Here is a 16,557-nt window from a genome sequence, read left to right as displayed (position 1 = left end):
GCTGCCCAATGAGGGGTCGCGCCAATGGGGGGCGCGCGCGCGCTCGGCTTGCGCGGCTTTCTCCGCAGCCCGCGCCTTTCCGGGAAATCAGCGTGGTGGCGCGGAGGCGGGAGGTGTCCGTGTGTCCAACGTCCGTCCGTCCTCCTACGGCCCATTCCACCCCATTTCCTCTATTTCTTCATCCCCACGCTGCTCCTGGTGGTGCTCGGCCAAACCCAGGGTGCTTGGCTTGTTTTCCTTGCCCGCAGATGGCACGAGGCGGTCACCCGGGCATCCCGTGGCAATGCGATGGGCTGCAGGTGTCATAAAAATAAAGAGCCACGGTGCAAAGCCTTCACTCCGATGCGTGACAAATGGCTGCTGGGAGAGCCTGCGTGAGATGTGGGGAGAGCCAAGCACATCCTGATGGGATGAGGGTCACTTGTAGCAGGAGGGGGGGGGGGACTGCACTGCTGACCCCCTGCACGGGTGATGTGGGAGTTGGCAAAACACGGAGCAGGGCTGGAGAGGACAGAACGTGCAGTCGTGTGGGAATACAGCTGCCTGGCACCTATGTGGGGGTAGGAGGTGCTCTTTGGGCAGCAGATGCTGCCGTGATGCTGTAATCACTCGGGGCATCCCCTGTGGTTCCCACAAGCTGGGGTGAGTTAGGGGAAACACTGCAGTCTTGGGATGCCCACAAGGCAGGGCAGACCGTGGGATGGGTGCTGAAGTGGCAGCATGAGGTTATCGCACCTACTGCACATCTAATCTCTGCTTATCACAGATCTGCGATGACTTCCTATTGACACCAGAAACCAACTTTCTTCTCTTTTTCCTGTGCACGAGTTCCATTTTTCTGCTTCCTAAAATGATAAGCGAGGCATTCGATGCAATGTCTACAAGGTTTGCTCAACTTCCCTCCAGCTCCCTTGATCATCAGCACTTATTGGCCTTTTCCCCACTGATTGCCCAGGGTGCTTTCCCAGATACTGCGGCACTTCTATATAGAATAACGCAGCCCATCCCTCCATCCCTGCAGCCATCCCCATGGTTTTGATCAATCCCCTGTTCCTTGGCAGCTCAGCACCAGCTTTGTCCCACTCACAGGCTCCAATACCCAGAAATTTCCACTAAGGGACTTCCTAGAAATACTTGAATAAAGGATTGGATCCTCTCGTGGTGACCCTGAGAAGGGCTTTAATGCAGAGTGAGGCTCTGCCTCTCTGTTTCTCAGTAACAATTGATTTTTCCCATACGGCGGGGCTGGTGCATGAGAAGCAGCAGCAGAGCAGCCCCTGCATAACTGCAGCTGTGGGATCCTGCCCCAGCCTTTACCCCACTGCATCCCACTGCAGCTGCACCCCATGGGCACTGGGCACGGCGGCTGTCACGTTTTGCAAGGCACAAAGATAGTGTCCCTCTGGGAGCAGCTGCTGCCTATCTGTCCATCCACGGGCTCCTGCTGCTGGGCAGTGGGTGGTTGGGTGCCGGGGGAGAGGTGCAGGAGCCATCCCTGCTTCCACTTTGCTCCTGCTGGGCCAACAAACGCTGCAGCTCCTCCTGATCCTGGAAGGGGTTCCTGCCATAATCGTGACGGATCCAGGCACGGTACTGCCAAAGCAAAGCCACAGAGGGTGCCACAGTCAGTAGGTGGACGCAGTGCAAAGCCCTGAACTAACCCCAGGCATGCCAAGCACAGCATAGGTACAGCAGCAGCCCCATTTTGCAGGAGCTTGCATGCCACGCAGTAAGAGATGCAGCATTGCACGCAGACCAAGCGTTAGCTGCATCACCAAGACAGAGAGCAGCCTTGCTGGTTGCTCCCAGGAACCAGAGAGCTGGCAGCAGCCCCAACAGCTCTATTGACTTTATTTAATTCAACTTATTTACTTTGCCCTGCCAAGAAGCTGCTGTTGTTCCTTACAGCCACGTAACCATACGCAAAGCGTCCCCACGCTTTCTCCAATGCAGGGAAGGGCTGCACTCCCTGACCCCAGGCAGGTCAGCTCCTGTTTGCAGAGTGCTGTGCTCACCCACTCTGCTCCTGTCCCAGGGCCAGCTGGCACCCAGCAGAGAGCTGGAACCAGCCCTGTGGAAGTCATTCCCGACACTGCTGGGGCACGGCCACGCTGCATGGGGAGGGAGCAGCAGTACTGCTGTGCGCTGCTGACACCCAGAAATGGGAAGCCAGCAAGCAAGGAGCAGCACTCAGAGCACCCAGCAAAGCAAAATGCTTGCAACGAGTTGGAGGGTGCAAAACCTGCAGGGTGCCAAGGAGCAAGCAGCAAGGATGCAGGCAGCACTGGGATGGACGCGGCTTCAGAGGGAGGAAGGGAGCTGATCTCACATCCCTGGTTTATGGGCATGGCAGATCCCTGTGCCCTGCTCTCGATGTCCCATGATGGCTATAAGGCTCCAGCCTCCTGGGATCAGGTGAAGGCCAGGGGAAAGCCTGAGAGCAGTGCTGGTGGCAGCCCCCTCCTGCAGCTGGGGAAAGTCAGCTGGGCAGAGGGGATTTCCAGTGGGAATGTCTGCATTTCCCGTATCCACTCCCCCAGACAGGGGACTCACCCGGCAGCCGCCTGCACACAGGAAGCCCCACTGCAGGGGTGGGAGCTGTGCTGGTTTCCTTGCTAGAAAACAGGCAGTGGGAGCCAACTTTGGAGCAGTGAGAGCCTGGCAGGGCCACACCCCTCCAGTGACAGCATCTGTGCCAGGACTGACACTCTGGCCACTGTCACATGCAGAGAAATCCCATGGAGCAGCTACTTGCATGGTGACAACATGCCATATATTGGGGATTTCCCTTGAGGGATGCTGCAGGGACCAAGCTTAGGGCTGTTGTGCACACATCACCCATATGCACTCCCTGGTGCCAGCTCAGTGCCATTTGAGCATCCCCTCCCCAAGATGCAAGCTGAACTCTCGAGAAAACAAGAGCACTGGGATTTAAAACAGCTTTATTCTAAGCGCACTCACATTATGCCTAGGCACTTTTTAAGTTTTTGCATGCATGCATGCAAAAAGCAAAAGCCCCTGGTAATAAATAGCATGCTCGAAGGGCAAACAGCTGGCTCACACTGTTTGCAAAATTGCTGCATGCAAAACAGGCATGCTTATTTGCAAACACCGCAGATGCATCCAAAGGGGCCCTCAGCTGCACAGCTCCCCTCCTTCGGCACTGCAGGCCAGTCACTGGCATGGATGCATGCAGGACCCACCTCCTTCAGCAAGGTCTGCTCGTACTCCTGCAGCTGCTGCTGGAAGCCGAAGTTGGGGCTGGCATAGGAGCGCACAGCCTTGGTGGCGGCCAGGCAGCGCTCCCAGCCCAGCTCTGTCACTGTCATCAGGTATGCCACCACGATGGTGGTGCTGCGGGACACCCCGGCCAGGCTGGCACGGTGTGAGTTGTCAGGATGAGGCATTGTTACCATGGGAACCCCACAGCAGGGGACAACAAGCTGTGGGATGCAGCACTGGGGCTTTCCAGCCACAGTGGTCCCTGTCCCATCAGTGTCCCCATGAAGGTCACACGGTTATGTCCCCTCCTCTAGCCTGTCCCCTCTGTTTAGAGCTCAGGTTTACGGGGCATGGATGATCTTGTTGACCTGATGCCACTCCTCATCTCCTCCACCACAACTGATGCTCAATATTGTGGACACTTATGGGGATCCCATCCCCACTGCTCAACCACATTTGTTGGGATCCCATCCCCACACCTCCTCTGAGCACCTGGGAGCCCCCACCTCCCCAAAGCGTCCCTTGGATGATTTTTCCCCACTTTTTAGCATCACACTGAGGAAGCCCACAGGCTGCCAACAGAGGCTCTTACCAATGGACAAGGCAGCCTCCCCCACGGAGCCGGCACTCGTGGATGAACTTGATGCTCTCCTTAAAGTGCTGCATCCTGCTTGGGAGAGAGGCAGTGAGGTGAGAGCAGAAGGAACTGCCGCCTCCTGGAATCATCCCCAGGATTTCCCTGGGGCCAGCACAGAGATGGGTCCCCTGCCAGAGGAAGGGACTGGCCTGCATCAGCCAGGAAGGAAAAGCAGGAGAGCCTTCTGGAGAATTTCCTGCATCCCAAGGTGATGAGATGGAGTGGGCCACCAGCCCAATGGGAGGGCAAAATCCCCGTGCCCAACTCATCCCTATGTCAGAGCTCATCCTGAACCATCCGTTTCTAAACAATGCCACTCCGTCCCCTCTATGGGGAGAAAGATGCAGGACAAGTCATGCCTGGGACGTTTTGCTTTACACATTCCTGAAAGCTTCCTGCTAGAAACCAGCCACTGCCAGTGCAGAGGGAGTGCATTAGACCAAACCAGCGAGTTTTGCAGCAGAACAGACAGAGATGTGAGGCTTTTTGGCTGCTCAGCTGCAATGCAGCATGGTGCTTTGCTGCAGCACTCACCTTTCTGAAAGCATCAAGACACAGAGGTGGAAAAAAGGCTAAAACAACTCAGCGTAAACTCATGAGCCCAAGGTCCATAGGAGGGTTACACGTGCTCCAACGCCATCCATCTCTCCTGTTTATTGCTGTTGGACAGCAAGCATCTCCCAGAGCTCACAGAGAGCTGTTTGCTTGGCTCTTCAGCAAATATTCGCTATGATTGCTGCCCAGCCTTGCTCACCACGGGGGAGTTTTGAAGCAGAAAACCTGCTCCTGGGTAACTTGGGGCTGTGCCTAGACTGACCACGGACTCACTGACCCAAAGCCTGGCGCACAGCCCTGCATTCCTCAGGGGGAGGAGGAGAGGAGGTGGCCTCACACAGCCCCGGTCCCACCGCTGGGTCCCAAGCTTCCTCTGCTCCGCGTGACCAGGCTGGGCCAGCCCCACACAGCCTTCCTGCTTTCTCAGAAGCTCAGACACATGCTGCCACAGGGATATTCCCCTCAGCATCCTCCTGAGACCCCACCAGGGCCAGGAGACCAATCTGGGCACAAGCGCCATCCCAAGATTTCCCCTCCCTTCTGTCTGCCCAGCTGGGATGCTCTGCACCCTTCTATGGAAGCATGGAGCTCAGGTGCCCCAGTCAAAGGCATATTCAGAAATAGCCATTCTGTGGGGAGTTTTAGGCGTTCTGCTGCCCAAAAGCCAAGAAGAGAAGGAGGTGCAGAGGATTCTTTGAAGCTGTAGTCATGCTAAGAATATTTTGTCTCTTGGCCCTGGATGGAGATGTCAATCCATTGCCAGCAGAGCATCTCCTGTTGGGAAACAGGGACTTTTCTATACTGCCTACACAGCCCCCAAGGCTCCAAGCTCTCCCAATGCCACACCTCTTCTACACCCCTTCGCTGGAACCGACAGCACTGAGCCTTGGACATGAAAAATGTGGCTGTCTCTCCTCCCATTGACCCTCACTGATCTGTCTGTCCATCCTCACTTGTGGTCCTTCCCAGCCAGCTAGAGGGAGCACCTCCCAGTTGCATCCCATAGGAGAGGTAACACTGAGAGCCAGTGAGGCCCTGAGTCACAAACATCTCCTCCATAGGACACCAAGTTCACCAGGATTGTGAAATCCATGACTTAAAGTGGCAAGCAGAAAAATAGTTCCTTGAATAAGTCTTCCTTCCGGCAGCCAGCCTTGTCCTTCTTTATTTTCCCCTTTCAGTAGACGTACCACAAATGCAAAGAAACAAGAGGAGAGAAAAAAAAGAAATAAACCAGAAAAAACCCTCCTTCTTGCTGAGGCAGGGCTTTCTTGTAAAGCTTCTCTTTCCGCTCAGCAGGAGCATGAGCAAGCAGAATCATGCCCACAGAGCACAGTTTCTCCCAGGGATGCTGAAAAGTGGCACCTCCACCAATGGAGCTTGGTACAGCCATTGCATGGGAAGCTTTTACCTTTATGGGGATGGATTGGCAAGAAGAATTCCCAGCAGCCACCCATTTTTCTGGTTATAATGAATGGTTCTTGGGTGCCTATTGCCCTAAGCAGGGGATGATGCTACATCTGCTACAATCAGCACTGCAGCCATCAGCCCCACCGTCACCTCTCCCCAAACTCATCCAGAGCATCCTCACATGGACAGTGTTTAAGTTCTGTATGGGGAAAAAAAATATTTTGATAAATATCCAATTTCTCCTTCCAAGGAACAAGGCTGAAAGACCAATACAAATCACTGTCTGCACCAATGAGCCTTGCTCCAGTTTAGAGCTCTGCCTGGTAGAATAATTCCAAGATTTGATGGAAAATTGAATTTACTGACCGCAAACACACAGAGAAACAGATGTTAGGCCATGCAAACACTATTAGCTGCCTTAAAATGAGCTACAGCTTTCATCAGACTCAACGACACGAAGTTTGGGCAGTGCAGAGTGAATATTCATTCTGAGAAATCTGGTGGCTGTCGGTCGATAGGAGATCAAAATGCTACTTTATGAGGCAAAAGGGGGTGCAGATGACTTACAGGTTTTGACTGGAAGAATCAGAGGCCGAGATACAGAGATAAGTCATGTCCTGAAATGAAGAGAAAGTTGTGGCAGTAAGGTATCTCCCATTTTCCCTTTTCCTTCTACATAACCCTTCCATTAGGTGCCTCTAAGGGCAAAGCTCCTCTTTAAAACGTGATTTTCTGAAGCATCTTGGCCAGAGCCAGGGTTGCTCAGACCATTTGCCCCCGTTTCAATAGGATCCAGGGGCACCACAGTGTCCCCATCTCCCTGCCCCCCATCTCCCTGCCCCCCCATCAGAACGATGCGTGCAGACGCACAGCCATGAAGTCACTCATCAATGAGTTATTTCCTCCTGGTTCCTTTAATACACAAGGAATCATCCTGCCACATGTTGGCGTAGGTCAGATTACACTTTCTTTAGAGCATCGCTTCCTCGATCCTCCCTGTTCCGAGCTAAAATTAGACCCTTTTCATCTCATTTTTTTTCTTCTTAGCAAATCGGGTGGAAATCTCACCAGACAGAGCTGACACAGCCCAGCACGGCACACCAGGGGTTGCCCCATCTCCATTCATCTCCCTATAACACCGCTGCCCAAAGCTGCTCTTGCTTCCTTTCATGAAAAGGCTGGAAAAAGCCAATTATTCCAAGTGAATGTCAAAGGGAAGGAGGAGAGCTGGATGGGCATGGCCATCACAGGGACATTCCCACATTGGAAAGACCCACGTTGCTAGGAGAAGCACACGGGGTTTCCCCAAGCATCTCCCCTCCATCCCATTGCCTTTCCCTGGCCCCATCCCACACTGATCCCACAGCCCCCAGTGGGATGGGGACCATATGATGCGTTTCTAATGGAGGTGGTGGAGTCACCATACCTGGAAGAGTTCAAGACCTGGCACACAGGGACACGGTCAGCAGGCATGATGGGATGGGCTTGGAGATTAGAGGGGTCTTTATCAACCTTAAGGGTACTGTGATACAATCCTGATCCTCTCCAACCTGCTGCTTGGTGCATTCCTACACCCAGCAAACCACAGCACTCTGGCAAGCAAGTTGCAATGGGACAACAGAGCTGGGACACAAGGACAAGCAAGATCTTGTGGAATGATTTCCAACTGGGATGAGCTATGATGCATTGCAGTTTCCCAGCACCTGGATGAGCGAGGAAACCCACCAAGCTGGGAAAGCCAGCATGCCAACGATAGGACTCAATACATTCAGCTGGACCCCAGGTGGCTTCCCCTTCCCCACAGGACCATGTGCCTCCATCCCAACTTGGGGGAGGGAAGCTGGGCTGCAGGCATGGGAATGCTGCTGGGGTTTGCGGTCCCCGGCCAGGGGCTGTGATTGACACATTGCTCAACCCACCATGTTTTTCCTGTTCCCCTTTCCACTGGCTCTGTGCACTGCTGCGGGTTGCAAGCTGCCTAGGCAGGCTGCTGCCTATATGGCCATGCCCCATGCCCCAGCTGCTGCACCTTCCCTGAACAAACCAGTTCTTTGACCCCATTTTCTGCACCCTCCTTCCTTCTCTCTCCTCAGTTTCATTGCTCAGTGTCTTGGCAGGGAAGACCACCTCCCATGCACGGACCCATGGGCTGCTCACCCTGCATGCACCCAGCACACGCACACCCAGCAGCTCCTTCCTACCTCAGTTTCCCTCCTTCAACTCCTTTCCCCTTCCCATAGGACAGCAGCAGGCATCTATGAGATGGGGAGAAGCCATCAGCTGTCACTCCCAGTAGTGACAGAGCATTACGCCACTTTGGGGACATGGAATAAGGTACAACTGCCTCCTACGCACCTCCTTCACTTCTTATTTTCAGGATTCCAGGATTTAAAAGCATTCCTTAATGCTCATTTCCAAACCCAACGCCAGAAAATGGGATCAACACTGGAAGGACGGGGAGTGATCTCAGGTGATTCGGTCCTGGATGGAAGGTCCCCCTCAGGGGCTGCCCGACGTGGAGGTGAGCAGGCAGAGCCCTCCCCAAGCCCCATCCTGAGCACCGGGGGTGGACGCGGATCCGGCAGTGCCGTGCGTGGGGCTCCGCTGCCCTCTCGTGGCCCCTACCAGGGGCAGCACCATGGGTCGGGCACCCTCAGCCAAAGCCTCCATCAGATACAAACCCTCCCGGGAGACTCCGTGCGCCCCCCAGCTGCTCCACCCCCAGCACTGGATGCCAACGCAGTGTCCCTCACTCACCTCCAGCACCGGCTTGGCCCCGTTGTGCACGGAAAGGATGTGTGTCACGCCATGCCTCCGCAGGCTGTCCCTGTCCTCTGAGTCTGCAAGCAGGAGCAGCTCCAGCAAACACTTACAGATATCCCACCCCCAACTCCATCCCACCGCCTCCCCCCCCATGGGACCAAACCCGGTGGTATAAGGATGGCCAACCCTATCGGTTTGATCTCTCCTGGGATGGAGAAACCCATTTTGCAGCCATCTCCAAATAAAAAGACCCCTCTGCCAGGCAGGCTTCCCATACTCACCGCGGATGTTCCCCAGGTAGAGCCCTGTGACCACCTGCAAGGTGGCAAAAAGCAGAGCTGTTCTGTTTGACACCTCATCCCCTCTGCTTCCCAAACCCCCCCTCAACCCACAGATGCTTCTGCATTACTCAGGAGCATCATCTGCGTTCACAGGCTGAGGCCCCACGGAGAAAACACCCCCAGCTAAAGATGAACCAAGCAGCTAATGAACAAAGCATCTTCATTAACAAACAGCAGAGGTTGTTTCCACCCAAGACAATCTGCCTGCGCTGGATGCCAAACCAAAACCCTCCAGGAGCACAGAGCTCAGGAAAACTGAGCACATGGATGGATTGGGCCTGGCTGCTGTGCACTTGGGTGCAAGCGTGCAACCACCAACCAGAGCCCAACCTGGAGCAGCTTCCTGCTGTGTTTGGCTGTTCTATAGCAACCAGTCTTGCAAATGGTTCCAAAGGTTTCCTCTGCCAGCAGGGTGAATGCACAGCTTATCCATATGGAGTTTGCTGGGCTCTGTGCTTAACGAACCCAGTGAGCAGCACCACATCGGGGCATTCCTCACCCTGGGTGGGTAGATATCATGGAGAAGGATGTTATGCTCGTGGGGAGCCTATCCTGAGCCCAAAAGAACCCCTGCATCTAGAGCTGTGCTCTGAGATGGATGGATAGAGAGAAATCATTGCTTTATATTACCCAGAGGAGCAATAAAAAGACTCAGAGTGGCTCTAATTTATCCCAAGTGCTGCTCTGCTGCTATCCTGGTGTCTAATTTTAACCTGGATAACGCATACACCAGTGGTTATTTAAGGATACAAACAGACATCGATCCCTCCTGCCAGCTCTGAGCACCAACCCCAGCGCAGCCCCCCTGCCTGTTTACGTTACACAGACACATCCCTATGGGGGACAAACAGGGGCACAGCTCCTGGGACCCCCAGTCAGTCCAGGGAGTTTGTGCCACCACGGCTGTACCACCCAAAGGACGAGACCCAAAAGCCAGCTGTCACCTGTTGAACACCCTTAGGCACTCAGCCCTGCCCTCGGTACCTTGCTCATTCCACTCCCCATGGCTTTTCTCTCCCCAAGGTGAGGATGTAGACAGGCTCTCAGTATCCAGGGTTATCTGCAAGAAAACACTCAGAAAGCCCACAGATAACAGTGAAAGCTGCTTTCCCCATGGGGCGCTCAGAGCCTCAGCAAACTCAGTTCACTCACCAGCTGTGTCATCAGGCAAAGAGGAAAGCAGCTGCTGCAGGGCTGGGCAGGATGAAATGAGGATCTGAGGCTCAGGTTTCCACTCCAGACTCTCTGGTACAGTGGGCATTGCTCTCCTAAATCAAGGCATCACCTCACCAAGGTGGCATGGAGAGTGGGGACACCTCACTGCCTTTCTGCACTGCTTTGGGGCCAGGTTTCATGCTAGGATGCTGCTGTCCGCTGCAAGCCCAGGGCTCAGCAGGATCTCTCTCATTCATACCAGTTTCTCCCAGTCATGGGAATGAGAGCAGAATTCAAAACAAGGCACTTTCCCCAGAAAAACAGAGAGTGGCACAGGCAATGTGCAGCATCAGGAATGAGTCCACCTCCCCCTCCTTGCAGTAAGACGAGCTGTGGAGCAGCTCTGTCATTCCAACACACGCTCCCAAACCTCCATTTCCAAAGCAGATCTGTCTTGCTGCTTGCCAGCCCCCTCCCAGATCGATGCTGTTAGCCTGACACAAGGAAAGAAAGGGAGGAAAAAAACCAAAACCAACAAAGCAAACTGCTCACATGGTGACCGCAGGGGTTTCACTATGTATCTGCAACCCATGGCGAGGTGAAGTCAAGGTTGCCTCGAGTGCCAGAGAGCCCAGCCTGAGCCAGCAGACATCTCCCAGCAGACCAGATCATTTCCCACACTCCATTTGAGACGTTTCCTACAGGCACTGAACCAATGCTGACAAGGAAAACAGCAGAGCAGCCTCAGGACAACACTTCAAGGCACTTGAAGCTGTGTTTGTTGCCGCGCTGTTGCTGGGTTGGTTGCAGACATCGCTGTTTTGCTGTCAGATTCACTGCTACAATGAAGCCAGCTCTGCTGCAGGCACCCCAACATCCTTTGTAACACCCTTTGCTGCACTCTGGAGGCAAACAGGAAGGGGAGCTTGTTGCTTCATGCCTGCTGAATCACCTCACCTTAAAGCCTTCCCAGAAGCTGCCTTATTGCAAGGGAAAGGCTGGCCAGCTCCTCATGAGCAGCAGCAGGGGCTCCCTAGGCTTTCCAGCAGCTAAATGGATGGAAAAAACACAACAGTCTTGTAGGCAGGAAACAAATTAATTGAAGGCAAAGCTTGTTTTAGTAGTTTGGATCTTTGGAGGGCTGCTTTAAAAGCAAAGATTGGGATTTGCCTGGAGGAAGCCTAGGACGTGCATTAGTGGATAACCCAAGGGAAAACAAAGTTTGGCAGCTACAGACAGAGCAAAGCAAATACAGAGGCGCCAGCCTTTGTAGCTCAGGCTCTGGAAACCTTAAGCCACATCTGAGCTGTGAACCAGAGCTTGCTCAGAACACTGCCTTTACATCTGGGCTGCTCCCACAAAGCGTGGCTTCTCTTTCCCTCCCCTCAACCACAGCCACCCTCTCTGAACAGCACCCAGCTACAAGAGGCAAGGCAAGAAACACCTCCTGGACTTACATCTAAACCCTGAGCTACAATGGGCACTTCTCTCTCTTCCTCACTTGAGCCTGCACAAAACACTGCAGCGAGCTCTGCAGCCCATGCTGTTGAGATGGGAAAAGCAGTTGAGGACAAGAATGCAGAGCCAAGTCCCCTTTACAAGGACAAGGGAAGCAGCGTTCATCTCCACCACGTGCCCTCCGTGCTTTGATTCAGCACTGCTGCCTTTTGCAGAGCTATTTCTGGTGCTGAGTTATGGGACACCGAGCCTCCCCAGGAGCTGGGATCTGCTTACCTTACATGTAGTTCAGAGCACTGCCACTCCTGGCTGCATCCCAGAAATGCAGCCTTAAAGAGGAGTTAAGAAATAAAGGTATTGCAGCTCCTGAGGAGCTATTCCTGTGCCAGGACAGTAGGATGACTGTCCTGAACATTCAGCAATGCCCATTGCAGAGCTAGGTGGAATTTCACCCCTTCAATTTCAAGGCAATGAATACAAAAAACACACTTTCCAAACTACTTTTGATCTTACTTATCCCCCCCCAACAAGAAATAGAAGCATTTCACTCCCCTTAACTGATTAATGCTGTCTATATAACAATCACTACAAGGATATATGGAGAAAACAACCCTGCCCATCAACCTGCACTACAAATGACCATCACAACAAACGCATCTGAAGGCCAATAAAACAAAGCTTTCAAGTTAACCAGATGTTTATTTTCATCTATTTAGGTGGAGAGATTGTTCCAGTACATAAGCAACGAGGTCACGCACGGGTGATGGAATCATTTCATATTCAAGCAGAGCTGAGTTGCTTCATTTCTTCCACTCGTTCTTCTCATAATCCCACTGGGAAGAGATGCCCTCCACGGGATTCATCCGCATGTCCAACATCCTCTTTGTCTGCATTGCCAGCCACTCATCAGAGAAGGTGTGAGGAACAGGGCTGTACACTGCAATTAAAACCACACTAAATTAACAACCCAGCAACACTTGCATCTGTGTTCCCAACAGAAAGCTTTTCCCTCTGAAGCAAACACAGCTGATCACACGTGCACCATCAAACCTAAGATCCCCAAATCAAGTTTTGGAAGCATTCTGCTCAGCAGATTCTGGGGTTGATTCTCTTGATGAGTTCTGCTCATCAGCCAAGACAACAGCCCTCTCCTAACTTCCACCACAAGTAGATGAAGCCTCAAGATAGAGAGCAGCTCATTCAGCTGCACGCTTTGCCTCACAGCAGCTGGAGGGCTCCCCTGAGGTAGGATCTTTAGCTGGGAAGGAAGCCAAGCATGACAGAAACCCAAATGTTTACGACCAAGAAGGCAGCAAGCTTTTGCAGCAGCAGGTTTCACAGCCAGGGAAAGCTCTGGGATCAGCAGCACACTGCTATTCTTTCCCCTCCAACTCTCTCCAGTAACTTTACCTCTCCACAAATCAACTGCCTGACAATTTATGCTACATACCTGCTTACATCCAGTCAGTCTCAACTCCAGAATGGAGTTTTCAGAAGCTAAGGATGCACCAGGATGGCTGTTCCACACAGCGTTTTGAAACAGAGCCATTTAGGGAGCACTTCCTGATGTCACAATCAGATCTCAACTGCTCTCTCAAATTAAGGGGGGGGGACACCACACAGTGTTTACTTACTGTACATTTTCTGCCAGATGAGGATGAGGCCAGATACACCAAGAAAGAAAAGCACTCCACCAAGGACGGTCTTCCACTCATTTGTTCCTTTGTTCATTTCTGCATAGCTCTCATTGAATTTGATACGGTACACTGGGGAAAGAAAACATTAAGCATCAAATAATCTCTTTTTGCTTTTGCTGCGGCTCGCAGGCAACACATCACTTGCTGGAGGCAAACCAAAGCTTCAAGCTGTATGGAAGAGATGTTAAAATATCTTCCAAATTACCTGACACCCTCCATGCCAAGATCAATGCATTTGTGCCAAAGGAAATGAGCTGCATTTCACCTTCCCCTCATGAAGAAACATTACTCTCTATTTTATATGTGAGTGTAAACTTGTGCAAAGACTGCATAATAGAAGTAATGGAGCTTTCCTTCCCTCCATTCAATTCCTAGTATCACTATTTACCATAAAGCTCCTTAACACAAAGGGTTTCAATGGGAATGCTTATATTTAAAAGGCTTCTCACAGCTCTGCCAACAAGACCTCCATCTCATGAAGCTCAAAGCAGCATTTGATTTGGAAAGTGCCTATGAATATTTGAGAGGGCTTTACATCTTCCTGCCACGACACTGGTGGACGCCGTGCTCTTCACAGATCCCATCAAACAGGCTCTCACTTGCACAACACAACGGCTGTTAGAAAGATGACAGTTTTATCTGCAAGGCTTGGCACTTTAAGCAGCTGAAATTTGGGGATGCCAAGGTCAATAACAGTAAAATATATAGGGCCCAGTTTTTCACCCTTCCAGTTTCATTGGTAGGACTTGAAAGATAGCAATCTATCCCTCCAAGCCTTCAGTGTAGTTTACTAGAGCAACTAGAACACCTCTCAACAGAAGAGAGAATGGATAAGAAATCCTACCTTGCCCTCCCACAGCAGGAATAGCTGTGGGACAATCAGCTTGACTAATTAGATACTGTTGATTCTAATTTGGAATACTGGTTATAACAACTGGCTTTTCTCAGAGAAGACAGGCTCTTTGCTAAGCCTGACCCACAGTTAGCTAAATACCTTCTGTCAGATGCACTGCATGACCTCAGGCACATAACAGAGACCAACAGGCACATCTAGCTCCCTGCAACAGCAGTAAGAACACAAGCCACACAAACCACTGATCTCCACTTGTGCTCCATCATAATTAACAGAGTCTTCTCATGGCTCAAGTCTCTGCCCACAGAGCCGCTCAGTAAAGCAGGGCTTAGCAGCAGCTTAGAGCCACCTTCTTTGAATGCCTTTCTAGTAAGTCATTGGTAATGAACACACAGCAGATCAGGTCTCATTATTGCTAGCTGTAAGGTTATTCAGAGGCTTACATTCAACTTTCTCATCAACAGACAAAGCGGTCCAAGATGCCTTTTCCTTTTCTTTCAGAGCCTTCTGCTGAGCAGAGAGCTCCTTCACAAAGGCAGCTTCTGGCAGGGGAACATCACGGCGATCAACGTATGCTGGATGGCTGAAATCCTCTGCTTTGACAACACCAGCTGTGTTTGGGCACAGAAAAGACAAGAATCAAACTTCTGACTCCTGCACAAACATCTCTCACTGGTTACAATACAAACAAAAGGCCAACAGCGCAGTTAAAGCACAACAGCAGTTAAGTAAACTTGGGGGGGGGGGGGGAGGGGGGGAAGACTTCTGGCCCAAGCCTTCATCACTGAGAAAGACAAGAGAGAACCTACTTGAAATGAGTGCAATTTTTAGAAGAATCAAGTAGCTATGAATCTAGTCAAAAGGTAATATGCAAAATGGCTTTAAACTGTTAATCCCCAAGCCAGCTCTGTTTCTAGCTGTCATATCGATTCCCTTCTCAATACAAAGAATTCTTCTACACTTTTCCATCCCAGTCCAGGCCTTCTGCTCTCCATCAGTTAACCCCAATGCCACCTCTGCAATGCCATCTGCTGGCAAAGGTGCTGCCCAAGCACTGCCTCTGCTGCCAGGCTGAGAAACCAACCCTGCCAACCCACTGTCCTGCATCCTACCTTACCCACACACGAGCTGCAGCAGGCACACAGGAAATGGCACAGGAAGAGCATTCAAAATAGCTATTTCTGCAAGAACATGTAATGCCAAAGAGCTGTCTCCAGCAAATAACATCACAGAGTCAGAATTACTGAGCTACTCTGTGCTTTATACAAGCCTTTTGGACAAGTTTTTGTGTTGTCTCCTATAGCTGTACAGGGATACATCACTAATACATCTAACAACATAATTAACCACTTGCTTCCCTTGCTATTGGGAACCAGCCTGTAGCTGGGAGAAAGCTTTCTTCCTCACCTTCAAGGATCCTAATAGTTGCATTCTGTATCCCTCCTCTCAAACACCACTTTTATTGTCCCCACTAAAACCAAAACAGTGCCACCTACCATGCCCATGCGCCCTCACACAGATGGAGGTGGAAAGGGCTCTTCTTCCAATGAGGCTGAATGCTCTTGAAGCCAACATCCTGCCAGGTCAGAACAACAACAGGTAAATAAATCATTGTCAGCTGAAGACAGTAAATACATTAAACTGAAATAATATCCCTCAGTGTTATTGCCTTTGGGCTTCCTGCATCTACTCTGAAGGACAGACCAAACTGCTCCAAGCTTTACAGTAGCATCACACCAGCAAACTGTGCAATGCATCCCATTTTCCAGCAGCATCCAGCATCGTGCTTGGCTCAGCCATGCAAGATGCCCTCAGCAGCCCAGTGCTGGTGGCAGGGAGCCCCATGCCGGGCCTGGAAGCACCTCACAGAGCAGTGGAGCTCCAGCACCGGGCAGCAGGCGCTCAATAACGGTTTCTAAGAACGTCCCCTGTTCCAGGCTGCGGATTTCTCCCGGTTTTCAGCATAAAACCCAACACACCCCCGCAGCAGAAGTGTACCTCTGCCTTTGAGCTGTTGCTCAACCCCCCCCAGTGCGGCGGGGACACCGCGTGACATGGCGTCATATCGCCGATATGACGTCACACGGCAACACCGATGAGACCCCTTCGAGAAGCGGCGGGCGGCCCTCAGCGCGTGGTCGCCGGGACGGGGCCGACACAGAGGCGGCGACGAACGGTGCCCCACGTACCCCGAGCGTCCCCGCCGTCCCCCAGGCCCTCCCGCCGTCCCCCAGGCCCTCCCCCGGCTTCCCGCGGCCTCCCAGCCCGACGACCTGCCGACCGTCCTCTACGCCGGGCTTCCACCGGAAGGAGCCGCCGGCCGGAAGCGCAGCGCACGCCGGAACTCGGCACAGGAGAACGAGAGCGGCGCTGGGGGGTGTACTCTCCCTCCGCTGCGGTGGCTGATGGGATGCGGGAGGACCGTCTCTCGGGTTTTACGACAGCGCGGCGGGCGCGCTTTACGGC

General features: G+C 52.4%; 2 protein-coding genes across 2 annotated transcripts; both read right to left on the bottom strand.

Annotated features, from left to right (window-relative positions):
• Positions 1–85: 85 nt before the first annotated feature.
• LOC122183381 (dual specificity protein phosphatase 22-A-like) lies at positions 86–10,519 on the bottom strand. The gene is made up of 7 exons (XM_042877274.1): positions 10,514–10,519; positions 9,913–10,066; positions 8,582–8,664; positions 6,392–6,441; positions 3,815–3,889; positions 3,204–3,375; positions 86–1,593 (listed from the first exon to the last, which is right to left on the bottom strand). The coding sequence occupies exons 1-7, from the start codon at positions 10,517–10,519 to the stop codon at positions 1,420–1,422; spliced, it is 714 nt and encodes a 237-aa protein (XP_042733208.1). The 3' UTR covers positions 86–1,419.
• Positions 10,520–12,220: 1,701 nt separating this feature from the next.
• Positions 12,221–16,470, bottom strand: LOC122183246. The gene is made up of 5 exons (XM_042877087.1): positions 16,365–16,470; positions 15,588–15,667; positions 14,535–14,702; positions 13,176–13,307; positions 12,221–12,478 (listed from the first exon to the last, which is right to left on the bottom strand). The coding sequence occupies exons 2-5, from the start codon at positions 15,664–15,666 to the stop codon at positions 12,342–12,344; spliced, it is 516 nt and encodes a 171-aa protein (XP_042733021.1). The 5' UTR covers position 15,667; positions 16,365–16,470; the 3' UTR covers positions 12,221–12,341.
• Between the last annotated feature and the right edge of the window lie 87 nt (positions 16,471–16,557).

Source organism: Lagopus leucura, unplaced genomic scaffold, assembly GCF_019238085.1.
Source record: "Lagopus leucura isolate 7727_CA_CO unplaced genomic scaffold, USGS_WTPT01 Super-Scaffold_100017, whole genome shotgun sequence".
Classification (NCBI taxonomy): Eukaryota; Metazoa; Chordata; class Aves; order Galliformes; family Phasianidae; genus Lagopus; species Lagopus leucura.
Note: the sequence above shows the minus strand (reverse complement) of the source record. Positions and strands in the feature narration are given on the sequence as shown.